The sequence below is a fragment of the Dioscorea cayenensis genome, chromosome 3 (assembly GCF_009730915.1).
Source record: "Dioscorea cayenensis subsp. rotundata cultivar TDr96_F1 chromosome 3, TDr96_F1_v2_PseudoChromosome.rev07_lg8_w22 25.fasta, whole genome shotgun sequence".
Lineage (NCBI taxonomy): Eukaryota > Viridiplantae > Streptophyta > Magnoliopsida > Dioscoreales > Dioscoreaceae > Dioscorea > Dioscorea cayenensis.
Window position 1 is genome coordinate 9,492,563 of NC_052473.1, and position 17,854 is coordinate 9,510,416.

At 33.3% G+C, this 17,854-nt stretch overlaps 1 protein-coding gene across 3 annotated transcripts in view; it reads right to left on the reverse strand.

Annotated features, from left to right (window-relative positions):
- Positions 1–2,197: 2,197 nt before the first annotated feature.
- The window catches only part of LOC120253579 (lysine-specific demethylase JMJ25-like), a 33,675-nt gene continuing 18,018 nt past the window's right edge, over positions 2,198–17,854 (reverse strand). The window contains exons 6-13 of one of the 3 annotated variants that reach the window (XM_039261896.1): positions 14,020–14,794; positions 13,553–13,882; positions 11,073–11,867; positions 10,930–11,002; positions 10,698–10,783; positions 9,335–9,454; positions 7,701–7,771; positions 2,198–3,199 (exon numbers count right to left, since the gene is read on the reverse strand). In XM_039261896.1, the coding sequence (XP_039117830.1) occupies positions 3,187–3,199; positions 7,701–7,771; positions 9,335–9,454; positions 10,698–10,783; positions 10,930–11,002; positions 11,073–11,867; positions 13,553–13,882; positions 14,020–14,794 (2,263 nt within the window). In that variant the 3' untranslated portion in view covers positions 2,198–3,186. The remainder of the gene's footprint in view (positions 3,200–7,700; positions 7,772–9,334; positions 9,455–10,697; positions 10,784–10,929; positions 11,003–11,072; positions 11,868–13,552; positions 13,883–14,019; positions 14,795–17,854) is intronic. The other 2 variants (XM_039261907.1, XM_039261903.1) reach the window with 2 other exon arrangements.

Below are 17,854 nucleotides of genomic sequence, written 5' to 3' on the forward strand. Positions count from 1 at the left end.
ATTTTATTTGGTGCTCTAGTGATCCATAATTTATAGGTATGTAATAATAATTATCTCTAAAATAATGAATTTATAAACTGTGACCATATCTTTTACAAGAAAAATAAATACAAGGTCCTAAAAAATTTTTCATCAGCCATAAATATCTCTTTAATTTTTCTAATACCTACATTTTAAAAGTTTTAGTTTTCATCTATTATATTTTTAATTTTTAATTTTTATTTCTTCCATTTATTTATCTTTTGTGTTAGAACAGCTACAAACACCCACTTGACTGAGTTAAGTTATTTTAATTTTGACAAACATGTGTAAAATCATAAGGATTCTAATTATTTCGTCGCCATAGAAAATAGAAGAAAAAGAAGGGTAAAATAGTAATTTTTAAAAAATCAATGATTTTTTTAAGTATATTTTAGATAAAAATGAACATTTTAGGACATTAAAAAAAAGTTAGAGGATGGAAAGATTGTTTTAAATTTATCAGGGACTTGATAGATTTTTTCCCCTATCTTTTATTTTATTAAATTAGAATAAGATCATTTTAGTAATAGATCTCCTCTACCTTGCAAAAACAGGACATAGGATCCAACCAGATATAATCTGTGTTATGTGAGAAGTCACCAAGCTTTAAGATTTGTGCTATAATAAAAAAATTTTGATTAGAATGACCTAGACAGCCAAGCATTACTAATGTTAGTTCATTTATATATAAATTAAATTCAATAATCAAAGAAATTGAAAATTAAGTCATCTTCGCAATCAATGCACTAAAGTATTTAGTTCTTGAAAGGGAATAAGTATTATTGTTACCGTGTTAATTATTTCTATAATAGAAGTTTAGAATTTAAGGGTTTGAATATTTTTTTTTTTTCTAAAAAACACATTATAAATATTTTTTTTTCCAAAATCAATTACCAATTGATTTATTAGCAAAAACAGGTTTAAACCTCAACCTCCACAGGGTATATATGTTATTGAGTTTATTGTTGTGTTACTTGCATATGTCCATCCCTGACATATGATTTATTCACATTCATTAATTCATATCTATTTTATATATATTAAAAAAATTACATCATTAATAAAGTCGTGTGCCGTGAGAGAATCTTGTTTTAAACGTGAATTTTTTAAAAAAAATATAGAACTCATTCAAAGACAAAATAATGACCTTTCTCTCAAACAAAGTCGTTGAAAAATATAAAAACAAAGGAAAAAAAAAAAGATAAAAAAGAGATGCGCACTTGGTAAAAGGAGAAAAATAAAGAGAAACATACAAAAGCAGGCATGAAAGGGTTGCGGACATTGATAGACGTATTTGTTATCAAAAGCCAATAAAATTCATGATCAAAACTACATGTTGGATCCATGATTTAAAAAGTTCTTATCATGATACAAAGTCATCAACCTTTAATACATAAGCACTCATCTTTGGTTTTACATCACTTTTTCTTTTCAAATATATGGTTTTATAATCAATTTTGAATATTTCTTTAAATATATTTATTTTTGCCTATTTATCATCATCCCACGTCATGGGTCACAATTGACTTTTTCTCTCTCCTTGCATCATGATAACAATGATCATAGTGTTGATGAATAATGATTTTTTCTCTCAAAATAGATAAATCATTATTCACATATTATTCACCATATATATATATATATATGAGTTAGAATTGATTTCTCAATCTTTTACAAAACTCTTATGTCTTTAATGTTGAATTATACCAATATTGACATTTTTTTTTTCTAAATATGAAAAAATCAACCTTCGAATTAGAAGTAGAATAAAAAAGTTAACTCTTGTCTGTAACATCAACCTTCGAATTAGAAGTAGAATAAAAAAGTTAACTCTTGTTGCACAGACAGTGATGATCAATTATGTTATTTAACACAAATAAAATATTAAATACTTCCAAAAATACAAAAACTAAAATGAAAATAATTTTCTTAGGCAGATTACCAAAGTTAACTCTTGTTGAGAACTTTTTTGCTTGACTTCTTTTCCTTATTACATGTTGTCACAAAAAGTCATTATTATTATTGAAAAATAAGGATAAATCACCCCGAACATATACATTTTTTATTATTATATCTCAATCATGAATTAAAAAGAAGTTAAATGCTCGACCTCTCGCATAAGAGTCAAGTGACTTTAATCACTTGCTTAATTGCCATGGATATCTTTGACACCACATTTGACATTAAAATAAAATGCAATTAAATGCAATTTTGTCACTAATCACAATCAATTACATTCAAAGGTGCAATGACCTCTTTCTTTACATTTAAAAATCACTGGACTTCAAGAGCAAAATAGTTTGCCAAATACAGTAACAAGCTTTAAGAATTTTGTAACATCGATTTCAAAGGAAGTCTTCTTCGCTCCTTCCTTGATTATTTTCATCCCAATAACTTCACAACAAATCATTCAAATCAAATCATTCATCTCTTCATCTCATCCTGGTATCAACAAAATAGAAACTTCATCGCCGTCCACAACATTTGAACATTATAAGGTTCAATGTCCTCTTCATACGCATAATATTTAGTCGACTAATAACCTTTGTTTTCCAAGTGGAAAACCAAGGTCAAACCGATTTCAACAAGTCACCTTTGCTTCTTCACTGTATGTTGTTTCTCTAACAAATTCACAACAATATTTTACGTCTTTCACTTCGCATGTTGGTGTGGACAAAATAGATTTTTAGCTCTGCCCATAATTGTCAAATTCAAAGAAACAATGCTCTTTTCCTTTTCATGTGCGCACCGAACTAATTCCCTTGTGTTTTAGAGAAAACAGGTTGCCAAATAAAACAACTTTGGTCTTCCACAACATCAATTTCAAATTAAGGCTTTGACTCATCATCATATGTCATCTGCTTAATAAACTCAATGATAACCATCTGTTTCTCTCTCCCATTCTTTGGTATCAAGAAAACGGAATTTTATTGCCACTCATAATTTTTGGCATTCAAGGACACAATATCTTCCTCCTTCATATGTACGACATGTATTGGTCAATAGGGTGAGTTCCCCACGGAGAGAATTGAAAAATATTCCCTTGGGTTTATTATTTTGATAAATGATTTAGCAAAACAACCTCAGAGAAAACTCGAAGTTCTGATACCAATTGATGTAGAGAAAACTCAAAGTTCTGATACCAATTGATGTAGAGAAAAGACCTCAGACCACCACCCTAAAATAGAGCAAACATGAGGAGAAAAAATAATAATAATAAGGTGGCTTTAAGGAGAAACAACACTTTTAATTCAATGGTAAAGTTTTTATGTAAGATGCAATGAAACATCCTTGTGCCTACAAAATTTAATCTTGTTTTATCTTCCCAGAAAAGACAAAGATAAAACACATTACCCCTTAGAAAATAACAAGAAATCTTATGAGCAATAAAAACAAGTACGGACAAACCTACACTTCCATTACTTTTATATTTGAGGACTCTCAAGTAGTCTCTTAGGGAGAGACTCGACATAGATGTCACCATCAACATTGATTTTACTCCCTCGGTCTTATTATAAGTGTCCATCTTAATTATTTCACGAAAACTAAGAAAAACAGTTTGAATTAAAAATATCATAAACATTTAGCTTATTTTTCCCATTTTGCCTATTTCTTTCTCCATCCACTAAAGTTGTACATTTAAGGTGATAGTGGTGAAAAACAATGTATTTAAATAGATTGGTAAAGTTAAATTTAGAAATTAAAACTTAAAATTTACGTGGACAAATAATTTGAGACATACAAAGCTTCTAAAAATGGACACTTATAATGGAATGGACGGAGTAACATTTAACAAAGATTATTTATGCTTTTATACTTTGATGCCCTTCTATACAACAGATGCATAAGAGAGCAAAAAAGGTATCCAATAATTTTTTTCATATCTATTGATATAGTTTAAGGCCTAACAGAAAATCTTATTTTTAAAAAGAATATGTCCATTAGACACGAAACATAAATCATGTCGCACATAGAAAATCACTAATCTCCTTACAACCATCACCAATATTTTCTGCAGTAGGCATGAGTCCAAAAATCAGAAGTTTGAGAGCCCCACTATTTATACCACACTGTACAAATATGGTCTGCGGAAACCTTAAGAGGACAAAATGCAACTTTCTCGACATAACTATAATCCAATTCAACTTCAAAGTTTAATTATTTGTTGCAATCATAAAAATCTACCACATTTGCAGCTATCGCATTTTATTGAATCACAATGTTATCACCAGCAAACTTCAAATTGCTTTTCTGGAACCAGATGAGACATAAACAGGTAGAACTCCATGCAGTACCACAGTAAACTGGATGTATGGTATAAGATAACAAGAGAATCCTCAGAGAATGCCAAACATGTGGTTCTTCCCAGTAGGTCCAAAATCACTTGGATACTGAACTAGATTCCTGACCTGAATTTCTTCAAACTCTACAATCTCAGTTACCCTCATGTTTAACCTCTTTTCCATTTTCTCTATCTCGGTTGCCCTCCATTTTCTACTTCCTGTATATCTCTCTTCTCACTCTCCCAATCTCTACAATCTCTAGTAAGCAAGAGATTCAAAGAGAATTCTCTCTTGATCTCACATCAAAGATGAGGAGAGATGATATGAATCTTTCCTCTTCCTAATCTACTGCAAGCATGAAAAGAGTAGAGAAATGACAGGAGGAAAATAGGTCGAAGACAAGTACAACAACGTCAATTTAAAAAACAAAATGTTTTAATTTAGCACCAAAGGTACGCAAACCCAAGAAATCTGGGGGGATACACCCACCTTCATGTTTTTATGCAGGTATCCATGCCGCAATTCTTAAACCAGAGATACAACCTTTTCTCTTTGCAACCTAGTATTATATTTATATTTCCCAAACTCTTCATAAACATTTTCCATCTTCACAGATGGAGGTTAGTCTAAATGACAGAGGTTTGAGTCGTTTAAGCAAGTGATTTTAAATTCAAATCTTTGTATATACATAAAAACAAAAAAAAAAAAACATCCCAGAGGGAGAGATCTACTCTCTCATTCAGCTCCTAGGACCTCACCCTCTTAGAAAATTAGTTGGCCAATGACCTTTAAAAAAATAAAAAATAAATTGAATTAAGCTCCTATGTACAATGCTCAGCTAATGCTGTAAGACCACCTACTGAGGTTCTGGCTTGCTTTGAAATCTCAAGGCGCATGTCTGATGGGTGGGGTCAGTACATAATTAATTTACACACTCTACATGAGAATATGTGAAACGTGAGAAGGTCATTTCCTACTTGATACTTGTGATAAGCCAAAAGTACAAACACTTTAATCATTCCACTGAGAGCATTTTCCTCTGTTCTTAATTTCCTTTTATGAATTTGGGGTTAGCCCAAAAAGCACACTTTAACCTTTCCGCTTTAATCCCAAAAAAGCCTGCCTCACTAGACACTAAAGGAACTTTGAACAATAATAATAAGCCTGCATATATAGCTGGATGCCTAATTGGAACTTTACCTGAAACTTTTGGATCAAATGGCCTTAGCCTGACAAGACATGGAATGCAACCCAAGTTTGGAAACATGCGGATCAAAATTCTTCAGCCTAAAGTGCTTTTTTATTATTATTATTATTATTATTAAAAGAGGAAGGCGTGTGCATAGCGTTAGCGAGACAGAGTAGTGAAAGCCGTGCGGCTTTATAGATGCCGAGAACCACCAACACGCAGCCTACTACTCTGCTAACTTTGAAAAGTATACACTCACATGTAATTCAAACTCTCTCACCAGTGTGCAGAGGTTTTAATGAGATGACTATTAACCCAGCCCACTTGGTCGTTAGTGAAAGCACAACGTTACTCGTACTCAGGACACTTTTGCAACCTAAGGTCCTACTTGGTAGAGGAGAAAATGGAATTGAATGGGTTTTCTAATGGGAAACACTTATTCTTATATTTAGTGCCTATTTAGTGCCAACTTATGAAGTGAGAATGGGAATCATAAAAATGATCCATTCCTTTCTAAAGGGCACAGAATAATCATTGTCACCTCAAGTCAGAATAAGATTTTATTACTAAAATAAAATAAAAATTCAAGTGTTTGAAATTAAACATGAAATGACAACCTTATCCACATTATCATGTTAAAATTTTTAATTAAAATATAATTATGTTTTTTAATTATATATTAAAATTTTTAGTTAGTGACAATAAAACCATATTTTCATAATTATATATTAATTTTTAATCAAAAAAATTTAATCATAATTTTTCCAATTATATTCTTATAATTAAATATATAAAAAATTTATGTATATCAATCCAATGGAAATACAAGTCGGAATACAAATTCCACTTCATTCCCATTCCATTATTATCATTCATTCCATTCCCACCTCATCCCATTCCTTCCTACCAAGCAAACTTAAATATAACCATATTGAATGAGTAGGATCAACCCAACCTTGAGCTTTGGCTCATTTAGTAATTTTTCTAGTTTTTTCTTCATTTGTAAATAATATAAAAATTGTAAATAAAATTTAAATATAAAATTTCCTATGATCATTTGAACATCTAAACATCTTAAATTTAAAATATTTAATGGTCTTAACAAAAGAAACTGTTCGCAATACTATGAATACACTTGGGAAAGTATCAATAAAGGACTAGATGAAAAATTGATTACAATTTGGTCTTGTTCTAATCATCTAAGAGTTTATAACAGCCCTTACGCCCACCATCCCAGCCATCATGACAGAACCGTCCTAATGAACTAAACCCCAATATTCATTAAATTTATGATCAACCCCTTTTTAATAAGCTGTGGATAAAAAATCAACAAAAACAAAATTGTTTTATAAATAACTTACATCTACATCTACTAGTAAACATTGCTGAACGCCGAGAAGATCTTCGCTCAAGCTCAACTCATTCATTGATCAAACGAGCTTCAGCAAGCCTAAATATAAGTCAAACTTCGGCGATTGATCAACAGCTCCACTTGTTTGACAACTCTATGCATGATAATGTTGTACCCCTTTCTAGTATTCCAAGTGATTTCTCTTTGAGGTACAACAAGACAGAGACACAAATGTTGTGTGTACAGGTGAACAAAGTGTATCATTCATTTACCAGGGCAATTCTTCCCCAGGATTTCAGAATTGCCACTGGCATGTAAAGGGAAATGTATTACACTAAATGTGCTGCTTATTGTGAATGATCAGCTGAAGTGTTAGGAATAAGCGAACATCGCAATTCAACAAAAACATGTCCAAAATGCCGGAGTCTTTTAATACAGTAAATGCAAATGCTGGAAAGCAACATAGGTGCTCTTACTCCACAGAACACTTAGTTATTTACTTGTATTTATAAGATAAACTTAACCAATGAAAAAGACATAATAACGAATGGAGATGAAACATTTGAAAATTATCTTTAACAGGATTACCTCCTAAGAGGAAACAATGGCTAAGAATACCTTATGTGAATAGGTTCTTACTGTCGTTTTAGTTCGTATATAGGCATGCAATTTTATGTGCATTTCTAAGGATGAAACATCCGGTTTTGCATCATAACGAGAAAAAACAAAATGCCACAATATATCTTGTTTCAACAATTCATTTCTAAGCCTCAAAAATACCAAAATAAATACATTAGTATGTAAAACAAAAACGCTCAAGCAGGAATACGAAGGCAACAACGTTGGAAAATCTTACCTGAGCTTTGATTGCAATTCCATTGCTTCTCTTATAGCAGAACTTGCAGCATATAGAGCCATCTTTTTTACCTTTACAAACAGAAAAATGTAAGATCTGAATGCTCCTAGTCTACAGGTGTCAATATTTAAAGATGTGAAAGTCTAGAGAAGGAATACTAGCACATCTCACAATATCATAACAGCACTCAATAAAATCAAGGCATGACCAACATGTTTAAAGCCTGCAATGTGAAGAGACAAAACACTAAAACATTCATGGTACAGAGTCACATACTTATCCCCCAAAAATTTATATCAGGTGTTCCCATATACCTTTCAAAGGGTTTCTTTTGCACAAAAGTAAATCGGACTGGTTAGTTTTCAACTTTGAATATGTCAAAGGCATAACTCTTTCATGGTTTTGTATATTAGCTAGCTCTCCTGATTATCTATCATTTGCAGCTCTTGGTACATCATTGATAGTGTGCATAATTAATCCCGCTGAAAATGTGGCTGGGGTTATTATTTCCAAGTGAACAAACATTTTAATACATCAGAGGTCATCAGTGCAAAGATTTATAACAAATGACTGCATAATGCAGCATAGGCAATGGTCCTCTTCAAGGAAGCTGCCAGGTTTGATGCCTCGCTGTATTACAGGCCTAACTCATAAGTCTAAATGCACTTTCAGGAGCTGTGCAGCATGAGTCAAGAAATAGCAGAAAGTACACTCACAATACGTGCAGCATGAGTCAAGAGATAGCAGGAAGTATACTCAAACAACAGGATTGAATTATTTCAACATCATAGTAGGAAAGCAAGCATGCACATAATATAATCGCAACGCACTTCATACAACCAAAGCATAAGCACCCAAAATAGAATAGAAAAGATTTAGAGATTCAACTATGCAATGACCAGTGAGTTTAATCTTAGGTTGAAGTCCTAATCATGGAACAAAACTGGTTCAGTTTAGTCTCCAACAATATTAACTTGTATAATGACCAAAGGTATGATATAGACAAGAGCTTAAAAGAAGATATATAGAGGTTGGAACTACAAGCTGATACAGGAACAGGGTGAATTCTAGATAGAGAATCAAGTGCAGCTGGAAACTAAGAAGGACCTTGCTATCTGATTTAGAGAGGAAATGGAAAGATGTTGGTAGTTGAGAAAACAAGATGAAGCTCAATTATAATTTAATAACTAAGTCACTAGTTCCTGCAAAGAAGAAAATGAACTTAGTTTCAAGATGTGCTTGGCTGGAATAGAGACATGAGATATGAGTCGTGGATAAAACCTTATTGTAGTTCATCCATCTGAATGCTCTACAGAAAATGCCAATTAGTTGTACTGAAAAGGATGCTCAATATAGATGGCCGAAGTTTCAACCAAGATGAACTGATACAATAACAATTGGTTGTAGTAGAAAAGACAGAAGTTGCCAGAATATGATATCTACAATTATCAGCCTCAAGTTCAAACAAGCCCACTTTAAGACAAACAAAAAATTAAAATATTTGCACTAATGAAAAATTGCCCAAAAACTCTTTTTATCATGACAATTTGTTACTAAGGTCAGCATTAAATAAATTCCACTGGATCAAAATCTGGCTATGGTTTCAAAAGTAAAATTTCAAATAAACAAGTTACCTCCAATTTATCTTCCTTGGCCCGATGTGTTTTTGGAAGCAATCGGAACTCTTTTGTTAGCTTAACACATTCACCAATATTTTCAGGGGATACAAAATCAAGGGCTACCTTGATGCAAGACTGAAAATAATAAAGTGCCAGTTATTGACTAATCTTAAGTTCGCGACATGAAGTCATGCACAAAACAGTCATAAGTTCTCAAAATTACAAAGGCCATATCAAATGCGCAAATGAACTATACACTACTTAAAAAAAAATATATCAAACCTTAAATATGGCAATGATTACAATAAATAACACCAATATTTACTTGCCAGCCTTGACCAAATTCTTCCGGGTATCATATTCTAAAGCCTAGCCAATTATACTGGAATTTTCACATCCAATCATCCATTAGAAAAAAAATAAATAATCAATTACTAGGTTAATACATACAAAATATCTAAATGTATAAATAAATATAGTGTTATTCTAGAGAAACATGTCGAATAGAAAAAAGATATGAACAAAATATTGAATTCTTACAGAAAATGCAAATGAAGTGCATTTGTAGTCCACACGCTAAGGGTTTTTAGTAAGTTTGATACATGAACCCATAAAACAGTGATTTAGGTCCCTGAAACTAAACGTTGGTGGACCTCTGACTATGCCATGCCATACACCACTTGTCACCTGGTTTTATTTATTTTTTATTTTTTATTTTTTAATCCTACTTTAACTTGCTATATGATAACTTATGCCATGTCTCCACACCAACTTATGCATCAAAATGATTGTTGGTTGCATGAGCTTGCTATCAATAGCGCCAGCCCCCTCTCCAGCACCATCTTAACATTAGTCAAATAACCAATGAATCAGTCAAGTCTAATACCTCGTAAAATTTTAGGCCTTTTCTTGAGTCTGGTCATGGATTTTGTTGTTACCTGGTATGCGCAAGATGTAAAAGCCAGAACAAAAACCTTCGTAACCTTTTCAAATTTACAGCTTGAGAAAAGAGAACAGTGCAAACATGCCTTCAGTAAAATGTTACAGGATATGACAAATTAATATATTTCAGATCAGAAGGTTCAAACCCTTTATTTAGCAGTAATAAAAAAGCAGCTCATTAAAGCTAGAATAAATTCTGTGAAAACCAATCAAGTCATAATGAACCCTTGAAAGTTGAATCAACTGAAAAGCAACCGAATACAAATAAATCAGGGAAATCAAAGCATCCTAATTTGTTGCAACTCAAAGAAATATATTGAAATTTCAACTTTTGTCACGATAATAAAATTATATAAAAGATTAAAAAAAAAAAATGGAAAGTAGGAATCCTGATAAAACAGACAAATCCAATTACATAACCATCTGGTTATCTAACCTGTCTGTTTCGCACTTGATGGGGGCATCCTGCCGGAATGAAAACTGCTTCACCAAGGTACTGCTCAAAAGTCCAAGGCTCAACATCTGCTTAAGAAATATAAAGGTCAAAGGGAAAACTTCATACAGGAAGCCTGTTGAAATATGTTCATACATAAACAATAGCATATATTATTTGCTGAAGTTTAAAGATCATAATGACTATTGAAAGAGATCATAGGATAATATCTGACCAAACTCTTCCTTGAGTTGTCTTTTGTGTCTCTCATTCAAGAAAAATGTTTGATCATGGACAGGATGGATAACCTGCAGGGGACAGATTTAGCCTATGAATCCATAAAGATGACGTGAAAATTACATCCAAGAGTAGACTTACAGAATCAAGAGGAAGATTATCAATATGGCGAAATTCATTTCTGTGTTTCTGCAAGTATTCAATCAGCTTTGGTACATCCTGCCTTCGGAATATGTCCCAAACAGCACCTCCAAAACTAATGTTTGGAATGTTTCTGTGCTCCAAATATTCAGAACCTAAACTTGGTCCCACCATCCCTGACACAGCAACTTTTTGATCTTCACTAGCAGCATCCGCCAAGGATTCATCTTCAACAGCAGTCTTATCTTTGACATCAGCATGAAGTGTGCTACTACAAGTTTTACATAAGCCCCTTTCAGGTATTTTGTCATGCTTATTGCAGACTGTTTCATTTTCAATTTGAAACTTGAATTCATGCTGATTGGAAGAAGACTGACCATCACCAGATAAAGAGCTCAATGAAATTGTCTTCCAGTCTGATTGACACTCACACATTATATTCTTGCTCCCATTGAAACATAAATTCCTACAAAGGGCACTTTCATCTCCACCACTTACACCATTCATAACAATTGGACTGTTAAACTCCACTGTGGAACCAATACATTTTTCAGCCTTAATGTTATTCTCCAAAGTATTAAATGAAGCATCAGTAATTTTACACTCATAGTTAAGCAGTTCAGGATGTTCACATGATCCTTCATTCTCTTTAACAGCTTCTTTCTCTGATAAATTTCCTGCATTTTTATACAATTCCAGAATGTCCTCATCTCTGTGTTTCTTCTGCATCTGTTTTATCTTATCCTGCTGCCATCTAGCCATTTTCACCTCAGATGTGTGGGTCAGAACATTTATCTATAGAATCAATGAAAAAAATACAAAAAGAAGTTAGGTTTCTATTTCAATAAATCATATAGAAAGCGATCAAGCAAGATAACATTCGAACAGCAAAAGGATGCTATCTAATTTGATCATGACAAAAGGATGTTGTACAAGCATCAATATGCTAGAGCAAGAATAAAGCCCATAAGCCATCACTCACATCATGAGGAACTTAAAAGAATTATGTGCGCGTGGAAGTGTACCTTTTTATCAACCAATAGATCTATAAGCATTGTTCGCATCATGAGGACCCTAAAGGATTGTGTGTGTGTGTGTGTGAACGTGCATTTGGAAGCATATCACAAAAGCCGGTATTATTTAGCTTGCCAAATAATATAGTACACATCTTATTCTTGTTTTATTGCTTCTTTTAAAGTCATTTTTGTAATCTTAAATTATTCACAATTACAAATGCACCATTTTCTCTTATACAGGCCTGAGAAAGTCCATTAATCAATACAAAATTCTAGCAAACATCAATACCTGGGAAAATGTATTTTCAGGCCTGAATAACACATTTAAACAGAACACTATTTATAGATTTCAACATGTCAAATGGAACTGTTGATTGTTCAAATCTCTGCAAAATTTCCATTCTTTTTCATAGAAAACTATCCATATGTTAATAATCTCAACCAAGACTTAATAATTATTCAACTAACAATTGAAGCAAATGATTTCTATATTAAATTGATGGTGAAAGCAAACCATTTTTTAAGGTCATGTTTCAAGGAATACCCTTGGTTTGTTTGCAACATGACTAACTAAAATACACTAACACATATCAAGGGGGTGGCTTAGAGTAATGTATAGTCCCACATAGGTTAAGTAACTACGAATATGAATATGTAAGTCTAGTCCCTCATCCTATGAGCTTAAGCTTTTGAGCTTAAGCTTTTGCTTTACATCTAATTAACTTAATATTGTATCATTTAATTTATATTCAAAGGGAACTGTTGAATTCAAGATGTTCGTTGATGTGTCAGATCTTAGATACTCTTGTGGCTCAGGAGGACGCTTATCTTCCAATTTATCCATCAAAAATCCATGAATTCCTTTTAAATAGAAAAGCACTCATTATTTAACAACTTGTTTGATCAGCTGATATCCTTAATGACAACCAAGTTAGAGGAATTAGTTTAAACTTCTCATGATCAAAACTAATCCAGAAGACTTAAGCATTATGACTTATTTGAGAAAATATCTATCAGTAAACAGATTTTTACTAGGATTTAGAATTTATATAAAACAGAAAATTTAGAACACATGTAACTTTTCATTTGTTAACAGAGACAAACCAAGGATAGCATAGTCAATAGATAGGAGAATTGGCAGTGGATAGACAGATATCAACAATAAGAGTAAATGCGATTTGTGATTTTTGGCAATCCTAGATGTTAATAGGCCACATGAGGTTTAGTTTTTTATAATTCCCCCCAAAAAAATCTGTAATCTATATAAGCTTGGCCATCTTAATGATTAGCACAAGCAATTCACATCAGAAGTTAGAACAACAAATACAATGCAAAGTGTAGCTCAAAAATTCTGCACACAATTGCTTGCTGATCAGGGAAAACAGTGACTAGCAAAGTTGGTGAAAACTAACTGGAATGGAAGAAAATCAGAAGACAACTACAACTTGGAATTTTAAAGCGTACCGCATCAGAAATATCACAGTGCAATTTGGTCACTGAATCACCTCTACCTAGTTCTTCACGAAATCCATAAGCAATATATGTTTTGGGTCCTAAATCGGGCTTCACACGCCCATCAGGAATTTTAGTTGCAAGATTCAGCAAACCAAATTGTGGATGGGTATATTCATGAAATGGAAGTGAAGATATGAATTCCGCTCCATGTCTGGGAAGACGCTCTTCAAATAAACTTGATGGAGGCCAGTCCTTCAACTTCAGCATTTCAGGCCATCCATTCTTATGCACACGGCCTTCTAAGTAGCCCTTAAAGAATTGGTGAATATTTATTTCAACCTGAAAGATAACTAGAAGTAATGATACAAGGCAAATACATTTTACCATCAAAGACTAGGAGGTGAGAAAATCACACTTAAAAAGAATACATTTATTAACTAGAAGAAGGGGTTTTTAGAAATTAAATAATGATTTACCTCACACCAATCCAAGCAATCAATGGCCCTCACAACACGTCCTTCCTCTTTAAACTTTTTTGACTTGGTTTCTCTGACAGCCCTCCACATTACCATTGGCTCCCAACTGAGGCCAACCGTTTTATCAAGAACACCTCTCACGATCACAGGTTCCCCTCTCATCCAATGCTTTTGGAAATGGTCCATATCATCAACTCCTAGATCACTCGAGAATGGGCAGTACAAGAAGTTATCATGGCTGTTATCTCGACCAGCCGCTTTTCTAACACCTGAACTCCCTTCAGTCATTTCAGTAGATGAACAAACAGAATCACATAAAGGACACACAAAAGCAGTATTAACATCTAAATTCTGAAAACTTCTTGTCAATTCCTCTGCATTTTTTAGTAGCTTGACCACCCAGTTAGCTTTGAAATTACGCTTTAACACTAGTAACCCATCACCACAACCTCCAAGCTCTTTGGGGGGGCATGGAATGCTACCATCACTGTTTGCCTTCCAATCAGGAAAAGAGCAGGGCAGACCAACAACACAATCATTTAGCACAGGAGGATCTTGTGTCTCCCAGCAAAATCTTTTCCTTGGCACATTTTTCTCACCATCCACACAAAAATTTTGATGTTGTCTTTCCATGAATTTTTGGTGAGCAGAAAAAGCTTCACTGCCACCAGGTTGATGGCCATCTCTGAGTTCTTGACAGCATGCAAGACAAAGATCATATGAACATTTGAGGCACTCCCGATGGAAGTCCACCACAGATGTATAGCAGTTATCACTGTTACATTAAAGCAAGCATCAGAAAGAAAATAACATGACCGGTGAAAAGGAAATGACATGATAATAATAACGCAAGAAGCAACATACAAGTTATCATTTTGTGTTCACATAAATGTAAGTGATCAGTAAACTTACCAATTAGACGGGTTAAAATTTCCAATTTAGAATTGCCTAAATCCAATGGAACCATAGAAACACACCCACAAGAAATCAATGATTGACCATAAAGAGCTAAAAGAATATTAAAGTAAATTGAATAAACATCATAGTAGAACAACATCAATTCACAAGATTTAAAGGTCTGGGCAAGACTTTCCTATTCTTGCGCCAGTTCTGTATATGATGATGAGTATAATAGAGCCAAATCAAGGTCTATCTTGACATTTCTAGGATCATAAGAAAGCCACCCATCCATAAACTACGCAAACCTTTTCTTTCTTCAGATGCACCAAGGCCTAGGCAACTTATTAACCATCAAGCTACATGATATCTGCATGCCATGGATCTTAAGCCTCCTATGTCAGATACAAAGCAAACATATTATCCGGATCTAATACAACCGCAAAACTTAAGCTGATAGGATGAGAAATGAGGCATATTTTTATATTCATATCCGTATTTAGTAACATAACCAATGTGAGGATACTAATTAATCTAATATGCCTCCTTGATATGAGTTAATTTATTTAGCTAGCCATGTTGCAAACAACAAATTAACCAAGATCCAGATTCTAGAATCATATCAAAGACAAACTGAAGACATCATCGGATACAAAACCTGACAGGATAAGAGGCCTATATTTTTGATATTCATATCCATAAACATAACCAATACGAGACTATTTATAAATCCAATATCCTAAAGCATTCAAAAATTAAATCATCTTCTTTCCTAACACAAAAAAACCCCAATACATCAATATCTCATAACCCTTTTGAACTTACACCAAACTCATAGCTTAACAATCATTTTACCAAGGAATCCAAAAGAGTAAGCAAATATGTAAAATGAATCAGCATGCTACCAACTAAACGTCCCAGAAAAGAATTTGCGAATTTGTTACGTGAAAGTGTTATTTGAGAGGTGTTTTATATGACTCAACAGCTCACCAATAATTGTGGGCCTTCTTTACATGATTATAAAAAAACTAATCACAACTCAAAAAGCACACCATAATTAACAAAATGACACTTTCATCGCTCCAAAAAACAAAAATTACATCATTAATTCAAAGATCTAATATTTAGCTTAAGATCATCATCAATATAAAAACCCTCAAATTTTGGTTGAGGAATTTTCTTTATAGCCACAGGTAGAATTGACAGCAGTTCAACATCCTTGAACATTTGAATCCAAGCAAATAGACAAATAATAACTAGAAGAAGTCCAAACAACCATACCATAGCTTCTTGCCTCATGCACCACCGTCCGCACCAGCTCCAGCAAATGAAGACCAAGGCAGGCAGATAGGTGGGGTTATTAATTAAATAATGCTACAGTAGCTTCAACAGAGGCTCCAGGGTAGATAATGAACCTAGGGGGTGTACCTCCTTGAGTTGTGGCGCATTTTTTAAAGTTTCATAGGTCATAATACTGTCTTGCTAACCCGTATGTAATCTCCTAGATAATGGGTTGCACAGCCTATTTCCATGCTTGTTATATTCATTCTCTTTGGTTCTTTCACTTGAGTCTGGATGCTATTCGATTCGTAGCTACTTAATAATACATGCAGTAGTAGCTTTGAACAAGGCGTCTAGGTCTGCTGTCGAGCATCTGATGCACGTTGAATATTATATACTGGGCACCACATATTAGATCTATGGCATGCCATTGTCTCTTTAATATTTTTCAATAGTTCCTTCCATGTGCTTCTAGATAGAAGATTTGCAAGACAAAATATTGCCAAAATCCAGATATTTATTATCACAAGAGGATATTTAATAAATTGTTTCATTTTCTGAAATATCATCATTAGTGTCTATTTCGCTTTTTCCCTGGTCATACATGCCTGGATAATCTATCTGATTGCTCTTAATATTTACTTTCTATGATATTTACGAGCAAATTGTCCTTCCTTACATATCCAGCAGGAACAACTCCTAATTTTCCCATCATTGTAATTCCTAGTGTATTTTGATTTATCAAAATATATGTTTTGAGTTTTATATTTGGTAAATCTCTTCTTATAAATCTTCCGCAATTTGCACCTTTTAGGGTAGCTTTCTAGTCTTTAGGGATCAGTGATGCTTGGGCAGCATAAGCCCCTTTTATTTCATTTCTAGTTCCTGAATTTTTATTCAGATGGTACACTATATGATCTTCATTTGTTCCTGTAGGATTTAAAAGTTTTGATCCATAAAGGTTAAAAAAAAAAAAGTTTCGGTTCAATAGTCACTTCTTGAACTTGTTCCTCTATCATTCTAGTATCCTAGTCAAGGTGCCTACATTAAGTTCTCATAGCTTTCTGTAGTAAGGATAATCAGGTCTATAAGCCAGTTTTCTAATTTATAGGTTTGTTTTGAGTGTCCCAAAAAAAAAATAGAAAACCTAAAGACATCATGTGCTGTTATAGTCTGCTATTTATACTAAAATATTGAAATTTCATGCTCGTATCTGGATGTTAAAATATAGTTGTATATGCCCAAGGGTAACTCCATTCATAACTTAATTGTAACAGTGGTATCAAATTGTTTAATAGTAGATATGGGGTATGGCTGGGTATATCTAGGGTACAAACCCTTCTTCTTAGAAACACTAGGGTTTAGAGTTTAAGGTATAGGATTTGTCTCTCACGTTAAAAAAGCACCTTAAACCCCACGGTCTCTAATAGTCACAGATATGGTGACTTCATTCTTAACTTAATTGTAACAGTAGTATTGAATTGTTTAATAACAGATCTGGGTGTCCTTGGGATGTCTATGGCACAAACCCTTCTCTAAGTGAACTCTTCTTCTTAGAAAGCCTATGGTTTAAGACTTATAGTATGTTTGGATTAAGGGTTCAAGCGAGAAAGTAAAATAAAGAAAGTATTAAGAATGATCAAGGTAAACTCTTTCT